Below are 10,956 nucleotides of genomic sequence, written 5' to 3' on the forward strand. Positions count from 1 at the left end.
TCTAAAGTTAGCATCTAAAGTGAGCATCTAAAGTTAGCATCACGGTGCCAACCTCCACATCCAGCACACACTGAGCAACATGATCCTCCTGTAGAGGATCAGAGCCAATCGTTACTGACGGGGTTCCTCAGGGTTCTATTGTTAGCCTGCTTTGGGGCAGCACAACAAAAAGTAAACGCAACATCTGACATGCTATCAGCTGATACATTAGCGGAACGTGTCTTATTCCCACATCCGTCAGTTAAAGATCAACGTGATGACTCATCAGGGTCTTTGTTTCTGTGTCTCCTCTCTTGTAGCTCTGTGTTTGGTCTCCACCACCTTCTGAGAGAAACATCTCTCTATCTGCTAAGTGTCACCTGCTGGTCTCTGACTGAGTCCTGATCTGATCCACTTCATATGAGGCCGGTTAGGTTTCACTGTATTTTCTGTTCAGAGAAACTAAAATGTGAATTTCAGATGTTTCAGTTCTTTATTGACTCAACAGCACTTCCATAAATATTCATTCATATTGTTTAGTTGAAGAACCTGAAGGCAACACACACTAACAACATCGTAACCCCCCCCCGCCCATCCCTGACTCACCTGGTTGTCATGGCGACCTCCCCTCCCTGTCACAATGCGTCCATCGGAGCGTCTCAGTGAAACCTGAGCAGGCATGGCGGCTCGTGGTCACCTGAGCCGGGCGGCTGCTGAATGTTTGATGGAGGCCGTCAGAGATCCTCCAGGTCCACAGTGGGACCGCATACACCTGAGCAGGTAGACTACAGGTAGACCTCAGGTAGACGACAGGTCGAGGACAGCTAGACTTCAGCTCCACGACAGGTTGAGGCTTCATCCGGACGCTCCTACAGGTACCGACTCGTCTCTGTGCTCTCCTACTCTGTACCTGTTTCCTTCACAGGTACAACAGCTTGTTTCCAACCTGTGTGACATCATCAGGTGTATCATGTATCTCACCTGAGACCAACTAAATCTTATTTTTCTGTTTATTTCTTTAACCTATGAGCTTTTCACAGCACGGAGAATATATATATCAATGTCATATAAATATACTAATAAGTGTGGCTATAAAGTGACATGATAATGATTTATTTTCTCCTGATTGTATATCACTTTAAAAGTAGCATCATGATTCATTCATACTGTTTATAATAATAATAACCTGCTGATGCGTTCATGGACATGTTCATGTTCCATCAGATGGAAAGATTCTCAGCTATCCATCGAGTGTTCAACATTAAATCAAGAATGATTAGATAAATAACTTCATCAACGGGTTAGGGTTAAATTGATCAACCCATAATTTGTTAGTTGATGATTTAACAACTTTCATTTTCTAACTGGTCCAGTCCCACCATGTGACCAGTGTGAACAGTGACCAGTGTGACCAGTGTGACCAGTTTGACCAGTCCGACTAGTGTGACCAGTGTGACCAGTGTGTGACCAGTGTGTGACCAGCTTGACCAGTGTGACCAGTGTGACCAGTTGGACCAGTCCGACCAGTGTGACCAGTGTGACCAGTGTGTGACCAGCTTGACCAGTGTGACCAGTTTGGCCAGTCCGACTAGTGTGACCAGTGTGACCAGTGTGTGACCAGTGCGTGACCAGCTTGACCAGTGTGACCAATTTGACCAATTTGACCAGTGTGACCAGTGTGACCAGTGTGACCAGTTTGACCATTGTGACCAGTTTCACCAGTTTCACCAGTGTGACCAGTGTCCTGACTGACTGTCCCTCTGTTACAGGTGATGCTCTCAGGATGTCTGACGGGAGGCAGCGAACTTTGTCCACCTGTGGAGAGTCTCTGTATCAGGTCCTCAGTCTGGAGAAAGGCTGCAGCCATGACGACATCAAGAAGTCCTACAGGTAAGCCCCGCCCCTCACCCTCCACAGGTGATCATTCAGCTGACCTCATTGATCACATGTCTTTATAAACCTGAACTGATTCTAGTGAGACTGCTGACTCAAGATTAAAGGGACAGTTTTGAGTCCACTAACGAGTCCTCCTCAGTGTGTTATCATGAGTGTGTGTGTGTGGCGGCAGGAAGCTGGCGTTGCGGTTCCACCCTGATAAGAACCCGGACAACCCGGAGGCGGCGGAGAAGTTTAAGGAGCTGAACAGCGCCCATGCCGTCCTGTCCGACCTCACCAAGAGGAACATCTACGACTCGTACGGATCTCTGGGGCTCTACGTCGCCCAGCAGTTCGGAGAGGACAACGTCAACACCTACTTCATGCTGTCCACCTGGTGGGCCAAGGTGGGCGGGGCTTAAACGTCTCTGTGTGCATGTGACCAAACAGGAAGCATGTTGTGTAGCTGTACAGGTTGGTCCTGGTCTCTGGCGATCTGAAAGTTGGTACTGGTCTCTGGTGGTCTGAATGTTGGTACTGGTCTCTGGTGGTCTGAATGTTGGTACTGGTCTCTGGTGGTCTGGATGTTAGTCCTGGCTCAGTGACAGGTGGTCTGAATGTTGGTCCTAGTCTGTGGTGGTCTGAATGTTGGTCCTGGTCTCTTGCGGCCTGAATGTTGGTCCTGGTCACAGGTGGTCTGAAAGCCGGTCCTGATCTTAGTGACAGGATGTTTGAATTGTTGGTCCTGGTCTCATTCACATGTGGTCAATATTGGTCCTCGTCTCAGTGACGGGTAGTCTGAATGTCTGGTCCTGGTCTCAGGTGGTGTAGTGGATTCTGACGTGTCCTGCTATCCCCTCAGGGTCTGGTCCTGGTCTCAGGTGGTGTAGTGGATTCTGACGTGTCCTGCTATCCCCTCAGGGTCTGTTCCTGGTCTGTGGGGTCCTGACCGGGTGTTACTGCTGCTGCTGTCTCTGCTGCTGCTGTAACTGTTGCTTTGGAAAACTGAAGCCGACGCCCACAGGTGAGGGGGCGGGGCCTGACTACGTCTCCCCTGACGACCTGGAGGAGGAGATACGCAACGACCCCGACGACGGTGAGGCCACAGGAAGTTCTGGGCTTTTATTTTGACGGTCACACAGCTGTGTTCCTTGTCTCACCTTCATCTCAAACCAAAGAGTTTTATAGAAATCAATCAGATGATCCGTCATTGAACAGTTATTGATTAAATGTGTCAGTAAATACTTCCTGATAGAGTAATAATCATGATGTCATCAGGGCACCTGGAGCGTTCCATTTCGTTGGTCATGTTTCCTGGATGTTTACCGTTAGAGTCCGGTCCTGAACCACGTGGATCAAAGATTTAAACTGATGTGACACAAGTCTGAAAATGGGGTTTATTTTGAAAAACCGACAGTATGCTCTAGTTGTTCAACTTCCTGCCTGACTCAATGTGCTCTTTCCAATGAAAAAATAGACGAGGGGGTATTCTGAGTGAAGCAGAGCGTATACATGTTAATATATATATATATATATTTATATATATATATATTTATATATATACATACATACAGCGGGTAAAATAAGTATTGAACACGTCACCATTTTTCTCAGTAAATATATTTCTAAAGGTGCTATTGACATGAAATGTTCACCAGATGTCGGTAACAACCCAAGTAATCCATACATACAAAGAAAACCAAACAAATAAGTTCAGAACTTAAGTTATGTGTAATAAAATGGAATGACACAGGGAAAAAGTATTGAACACGCTTACTGAAATGTATTTAATACTTGGTACAGAAGCCTTTGTTGGTAATGACAGCTTCAAGACGCCTCCTGTATGGAGAAACTAGTGGCATGCATTGCTCAGGTGTGACTTTGGCCCATTCTTCCACACAAACAGTCTTCAGATCTTGAAGGTTCCGTGGGCCTCTTCTATGAACTCTGGGATGTGCAGTGCCATTTGACCTCCAAACATGGTGTGTATTATGACATCCAAAGAGTTCCATGTTGGTCTCATCTGACCAGACTATATTCTCCCAGTATTTCACAGGCTTGTCTGATGTTGTGCAGCAAACTTTAAACGAGCTTCAACATGCTTTCTCTTCAGCAGTGGAGTCTTGCGTGGTGAGTGTGCATACAGGCCACGGCGGTTGATGCATTACTTATTGTTTTCTTTGAAACAATTGTACCTGCTGATTCCAGGTCTTTCTGAAGCTCTCCACTAGTGGTCCTTGGCTCTTGGACAACTCTTCTGGTAATTATTTTCACTCCTCTGTCAGAAATCTTGCGAGGAGCACCTGGTCGTGGCCGGTTTATGGTGAAATGATGTTCTTTCCACTTCCGGATTATGGCTCCAACACTGCTCACTGGAACATTCAGAAGTTTAGAAATCCTTCTGTAACCAATGCCATCAGTATGTTCTGCAACAATAAGGTTGTGAAGGTCTTGAGAGAGCTCTTTGCTTTTACCCATCATGAGATGTTTCTTGTGTGACACCTTGGTAATGAGACACCTTTTTATAGGCCATCAGTTGGGACTGAACCAGCTGATATTCATTTGCACAGACAAGGGGCAGGACTGCTTTCTAATTACTGATAGATTTCAGCTGGTGTCTTGGCTTTCCATGCCTTTTTGCACCTCCCTTTCTTCATGTGTCCAATACTTTTTCCCTGTGTCATTCCATTTTATGACACATAACTTAATTTCTGAACTTATTTGTTTGGTTTTCTTTGTATGTATGGATTACTTGGGTTGTTACCAACATCTGGTGAACATTTCATGTCAATAGCACCTTTAGAAACATATTTACTGAGAAAAATGGTGACGTGTTCAATACTTATTTTACCCGCTGTATATATATATATATATACATATATGTGTATATATATATACACATATATACATATATATGTATATATGTATATATATATATACATATATACATATGTATTTATAAATATATGATGTAAACTCTCTCTGTCTCACTTTACTGCCTTTATATACAAACAGAGAATTGAAGATGATGTTTGGAATCATCACTGGATCAATGATGTCACTTCTGTATTCTGGATGTTGATTGGTTGTGGTTTGGCCAATCACAGATGAGCATGAATAAAAAAGATCAGATGGATAAAAGAGCTCCTCCCCTCACGTCTCACCTGTCCTACAGGTGGCACTGTAGAGGCTTTTAAATCAGAGTTTCAACAATGGATTTATTATAAATAAAATTAGAATAGTTTTTTATCGTTTTTTATAAAGGATACTGAGATTTGTTGATTGTTTATTTCAACCAGTTACTTCTTTGTGTTTTGTTTTCATTTCTTTCCTGTGAACCGGTTTGTTCTTGTTTCTCTGCAGACGTTGAGACTCCGATCGTTCAGCAGCCGACGAACGCCAGCGAGAAAACTCAGCTGATCACCGACGGACACCGCCGATACGGAGACACCTACACATGAAACATGATACAGGAAACAGGAAACGCATCACTGCAGGTCACTGCTTCAAAACCAAACACGACTCCATGTTTGTTCTCTCTGGGCCCTCACCTCTTCGTTCTATGGGGGGTCCATTTTTTATCTGGTTTTGTTACGTCTCCACAGATGTTTAGATCTGAATATAGTTCTCAGAGTTGCAGTGCATCAAGTATTTTATTAAACTCACCTGTGATTGGTTGTTTGATGGGCTGAGGAGGGGGAGGCGGAGCTTCTGTTCACACACCAATGAAATAAAGAGCTTCTGATTCCATATTTAATGTTCATTCATCTATAATCACGATAACGTTCATGTGTTGATGTAAATAATGTTTTGGTTTGGAAGTATGTTTCCTGTTGCAGTTTGGACAATAAAACAAACAGGTGACACCTGTGATGATGTCATGTGATGATGTCATGTGATGATGTTTTTATTCTGTGACTAATCACTGATGACACGCTGTTCTCACAACGCCTAGCATGTAGCATGTAGCCTGTAGCCTGTAGCATTAACCTGGTTTACTGTGTCAGTACTTCATAGTATTGGACCCTTTGACCTCATAAAACATCTGGTTTGTTTGATTATTTTAATAATAACAGTTTTGATCTCGTCGCATGTTCTTAGAGTCGGACTGTCGGGTCTGAGGGTCTGAAGGTCTCAGGGTCTGAGGGTCTGAGGGTCTGAAGGTCTCAGGGTCTGAGGGTCTGAAGGTCTCAGGGTCTGAGGGTCTGAAGGTCTCAGATCAGGATGTCGATGTTTAAAGGCTCTAAAGCTCTGAGGAAGATGAGATAAAACAAATCAAACTGAACCTAAATGTTGGCCTAAAATCTGAACCTGTGACCAGAAGTTTATCTTATTAATAATCAATAAAGTGTCAATAGATCTTTTATTGATATAAAGGGTTCGTTATCAGACAGGGTTTCACTCTGATCACAAGAGAAACAACTTAAGTATAATTTTATGTTCTTTAGTATTTCTGCTCTACGTCACATCCCTCATCTTCTCCATCGTACAGGATCCCTCCATCATGGTCCGGGTCTACTGGACCTCGTACCAGTTAGACTACCTGAAAACCTCTAAAGGGAGGCGTCCAGGAGAATTCTGATCAGGTCCTTTAGACCTGGAGGACCAGCATCTCTATGAGCTCCTCTCTTTATCTCTAAGAACCTAGATGGACTGGGAGACCCAGACCTTTGTCTTCTGGATCCTGTCCATGAACATCACAGCTCTCACTTTGGTCAAACAAGGACCGGAGGACTCGTACACCGACCCAGGTCCCCTTAGTCCCACAGTCCCCCCCCCCCACAGGACACGTAGGTCTTCTCCAAGTCCACCAAATACATGTAGACTAGATGAACCCACATGAACCCTCCATCAAACCCTGGTCCACTGTCCCACAGCCAGGACAGGGTCCACATGGATCCTCCTGGTTCTGTTGTCACACGTCTTCATGAGTCCATATTTCACTAGAGTAACAGTGATGTTGTTGTACTCAGAGTACTTCTTCCAGCACTGACCCTGACCAGCAGGAGGAGGTGCAGGAGGATTGTGCTTCATTCTGTTGACTGTCCCTTTAATAACCCCCCCACCCCCTCTGCTCTGTCATGCTTTCTCGTGACCTTTGACATATAAGGGCATGTCGGCATGGCAACACCTGACGTCTGTCCGTCTAAAAACAGACTGAGTGCTCACTCTGCAGCCTGCAGGCCTCCAACACTCTCTGCTCTTCTTCTGCTTCATTTCTCTCCTGGACTTGATCGACTTCTCATTTCTTGTCCGGTCAGCGGCTCCTCTTCCTCCTCTTCCTCCTCCTCCTCATCGTCATGGAGAGTCTGGAGAAGCAGCTCATCTGTCCCATCTGTCTGGAGATGTTCACCAAGCCGGTGGTCATCCTGCCCTGCCAGCACAACCTCTGCCGCAAGTGTGCCAACGACGTGTTCCAGGTGACACACACACACACACACACACACACACACACACACACACACACACACACACACACACACACACACACGTTTTTAGTTTGTTGTTATCGTCACTCTTTATAAATCTCCTTGTTGCTTGTTGGTGCGTTCAAGGACACTCTGACACAAATAACTATTTCTCTATTTGAATAAAATGTTAACAGAGTAGAAATACTCTGTTACAAGTAGAACATTCAAGATTTTACAAAAGTATGAGAATCAAAATATACTTGAGGTACCAAAAGCAAAAGTACAGAACAATATATGTTATATTACTGTGTAATATTATTGATGTGTTCATGTGTTCATCACTTTAAAGGTGGAGACTATTTTAATGACTTTATATAATCTATAATACAACATCATCATTTATTAGTTGATTGATCATCTCAATCTGTTCAGTAACTCAAGTTATTAAATAAATGTAGAGCAATAAAAAGTCAAATGATCTGTGTTTACCTTTGAGAGGAAGCAGAGGATGGAGATACTCAGTACCTCAGACCTCGAGTACACTCTAACCCAGGGCTGTCAAACATCCGGCCCACCAGGGGGTCCAGCTCGGCCCACCAGGGGGTCCAGCTGGGCCGCCGGATGACTTTGCTAAGTGTAAAAATTATAGAAAGACATAAATTGCATTTCTATAAAAGTAGCTGCTATTCCTGATCAGTCCACTGGGGGTCGCACTGTATCAGTAAGCAGGGGTGGGCAATTATGTGTCCCAGGGGGCCAAATGAGCAACTGAAAATATTTTGGAGGGCCGGGCCAAAATGCCGAACTCAATTATGCATAATATACATTTTATTTCTCTATAAAAAGCAGTAAATGGCATTGTTTTGACCGCTGGTAAGAGTGTATGTTATTATTTGGCAATTAAAAGGTGAGGTTAGCTTTCAAAAATATCATTTATTCAAATAGAATTTCCAAAATGATAAACAAAATGTGAAACATTTGACTCATTTTCAGTCACATTAATAACAAAGGGCATTTTGAGTTTCATATACTATTGAAACAAGGATTTTCTTAGCTTTCTAAAGACATCACATCATCTGTGTAGCCAAAATAAACAAGACATGTCACTGAACTGTGTCACTGTGTAAAGAACAGTGTCCCAGTGTTGTAGCCTTTTTGACTTTACATGCCTATATTAAACATTTAATGTTTTCACAACTGTGCAAAAAGAAAAAGATGAAGTGTCCCATTTCCCTTGTGGTTCTCTGGATGTCCTCCACCTCCTCGTCCCGGTGCTTCTTCTGTCTCTGGCACAGCAGTGCTGCAGGGTTAGGGTTAGGGTTAGTGAGGTGCTGCAGGGTTAGGGTTAGTGTTAGTGAGGTGCTGCAGGGTTAGTGTTAGTGAGGTGCTGCAGGGTTAGGGTTAGTGTTAGTGAGGTGCTGCAGGGTTAGTGTTAGTGAGGTGCTGCAGGGTTAGGGTTAGGGTTAGGGTTAGTGTTAGTGAGGTGCTGCAGGGTTAGGGTTAGTGAGGTGCTGCAGGGTTAGTGTTAGTGAGGTGCTGCAGGGTTAGGGTTAGTGTTAGTGAGGTGCTGCAGGGTTAGGGTTAGTGTTAGTGAGGTGCTGCAGGGTTAGTGTTAGTGAGGTGCTGCAGGGTTAGGGTTAGTGAGGTGCTGCAGGGTTAGTGTTAGTGAGGTGCTGCAGGGTTAGGGTTAGTGAGGTGCTGCAGGGTTAGGGTTAGTGAGGTGCTGCAGGGTTAGTGTTAGTGAGGTGCTGCAGGGTTAGGGTTAGTGAGGTGCTGCAGACTCCACCATGCTCTCTCTCACACACTCCCCTCCGGGAACGGATCACTGTTCTGGGCCATCACACAGCTGGTTCTGCATGAGCCCACATGTTGGCATGTTTCAGGGGTGGAGACAGGTAAAACACGGAAGAAGACAGGTTGTCAATCACACGCATTTCACGTGCACAGTTGACGTGCACGATCGCGTGCACTGTGAGAATAAATGGGCTTCAAAATAAAAGCACTGCGGTTTTAGTCCACCCATAAGATAATTAGAAAATATGTTTTATTTTCTAATCATCATGTAATCTTTCACGGGCCGGTCAGAATCATCCCGCGGGCCAAATGATTCTGACCGGCCCGCCAAAGATTACATGATGATTAGAAGATAAAACATGTTTTCATTGCCATAGCCCGGCTGTCAGTGTGGCTACAGACGGCTCTCCATCAATGATCGGGAGAAAAACAGGCGTTGTGATCAAATTGAGGGAGAAAGTAGAAGCTGCAGATGGAGGACGAAGCTTTGGGACATTTCACTGCGTTTTGCAGCAGGAGGCTTTGTGTTGGTCGTTAACATGGATCACGTCATGAAAGTGGTTGTCACCTGGTAGGCCACAGGTGAGGCCTCCTCAGTGATGGAGGCCTCACCTGTGTACCACACCACACTAAGGTTTCTGTTGCCTCCACATGGCTCTCAACATGGCCTCAACATCATGCTATAAGACCAAACTTTAATCCAGAACCAGATCTCTTTCTGAATAGATGTGATTATAACTGACTCACTGACATGTCTGTCAGAGAATGATGTGATGCCTTCAGTGTCCCTCAGTGATTTACACCATTCTATGAAGCTAGAGGCCGTAACATTCAACAACACTGCAGCTTCCTGTCTGCTTCCATCACACCTTCACCGACGTTAACGGTTTCACCTCCAGACTCATGGAGGACGAGGCCGGCTAACGTTAGCTAAACAAAGTGCTAATGCTAACTTAGTTTATTAAAGAACACAGGAGGAAGTATGAAGGTCCAGACTCATGGAGGCAGGTTCCGTCTGTTCATCAGAACCTCCTCCTGACAACAACAGAACCTTTTGGAGAGAGCTGGCTACCGTTATTAAATATCATAATCAGTTTGATGGATGGTTACTTATTGATCTCAGAATACTACCAGCTGTACATAAAATACACGTATACTGTATATAATGTATATGATATGAGCCTGTCAGATATTTAAAGGTTTCAGTTGTTTCCTTCGGTGATTTTATGCAAATGAGTTTATGAATTAGTGTTCCTGTTATTAACCCGTCTACCTGCAGGCGTCCAACCCCTACCTGTCGACGAGGAGCGGCTCCACGGTGACATCCGGCGGTCGTTTCCGTTGCCCGTCCTGCCGACATGAGGTGGTTCTGGATCGACACGGAGTCTACGGACTGCAGAGGAACCTGCTGGTGGAGAACATCATCGACATGTACAAACAGGGAAGCACCAGGTAACACACACACACACACCTGTACACAGCAGGTAACACACACACACACACACCTGTACACAGCAGGTAACACACACACACCTGTACACAGCAGGTAACACACACACACCTGTACACAGCAGGTAACACACACACACACACCTGTACACAGCAGGTAACACACACACACACACACACACACACACCTGTACACAGCAGGTAACACACACACACACACACACCTGTACACAGCAGGTAATACCCGTGCTCACACAAAAACTGCAGTTTTTGGTAGGTTGACTTTCTTTCAGTTCTAATGACATCACACGGATGGTAGTGTGATGAAACTGTTCAGCTCCTGTTTCTGCTGAGTCACACTTTCACAACAACAACAACAACAACAACCACCACATGGTTTCACTGTCAGCAGTGAGGCCCTGTGATTGGATGTTTCTTTCTAACATGG

At 44.8% G+C, this 10,956-nt stretch overlaps 2 protein-coding genes across 2 annotated transcripts in view; both read left to right on the forward strand.

Annotated features, from left to right (window-relative positions):
- Positions 1 to 1,762: 1,762 nt before the first annotated feature.
- On the forward strand, positions 1,763 to 5,315 carry LOC129116806 (dnaJ homolog subfamily C member 5-like). Its single transcript, XM_054627514.1, has 4 exons — positions 1,763 to 1,869; positions 2,048 to 2,261; positions 2,776 to 2,950; positions 5,218 to 5,315. Exons 1-4 carry the CDS (start codon positions 1,763 to 1,765, stop codon positions 5,313 to 5,315), a joined length of 594 nt encoding a protein of 197 aa, XP_054483489.1.
- Positions 5,316 to 6,990: 1,675 nt separating this feature from the next.
- LOC129116839 (E3 ubiquitin-protein ligase TRIM63-like) overlaps positions 6,991 to 10,956 on the forward strand; it is an 8,681-nt gene continuing 4,715 nt past the window's right edge. The window contains exons 1-2 of the mRNA XM_054627534.1: positions 6,991 to 7,274; positions 10,339 to 10,511. Of these exons, the coding sequence (XP_054483509.1) occupies positions 7,155 to 7,274; positions 10,339 to 10,511 (293 nt within the window). The 5' untranslated portion in view covers positions 6,991 to 7,154. The remainder of the gene's footprint in view (positions 7,275 to 10,338; positions 10,512 to 10,956) is intronic.

Source organism: Anoplopoma fimbria, chromosome 3 (assembly GCF_027596085.1).
Source record: "Anoplopoma fimbria isolate UVic2021 breed Golden Eagle Sablefish chromosome 3, Afim_UVic_2022, whole genome shotgun sequence".
NCBI lineage: Eukaryota > Metazoa > Chordata > Actinopteri > Perciformes > Anoplopomatidae > Anoplopoma > Anoplopoma fimbria.

Bases quoted from the DNA above. Each gene is read 5' to 3' on its own strand.
- LOC129116806 (XM_054627514.1), top strand. From the start codon at position 1,763: ATGTCTGACGGGAGGCAGCGAACTTTGTCCACCTGTGGAGAGTCTCTG. The intron at 1,870-2,047 runs GTAAGCCCCGCC...GTGTGGCGGCAG, and splicing joins GACATCAAGAAGTCCTACAG to GAAGCTGGCGTTGCGGTTCC. The intron at 2,951-5,217 runs GTGAGGCCACAG...GTTTCTCTGCAG, and splicing joins ACGCAACGACCCCGACGACG to ACGTTGAGACTCCGATCGTT.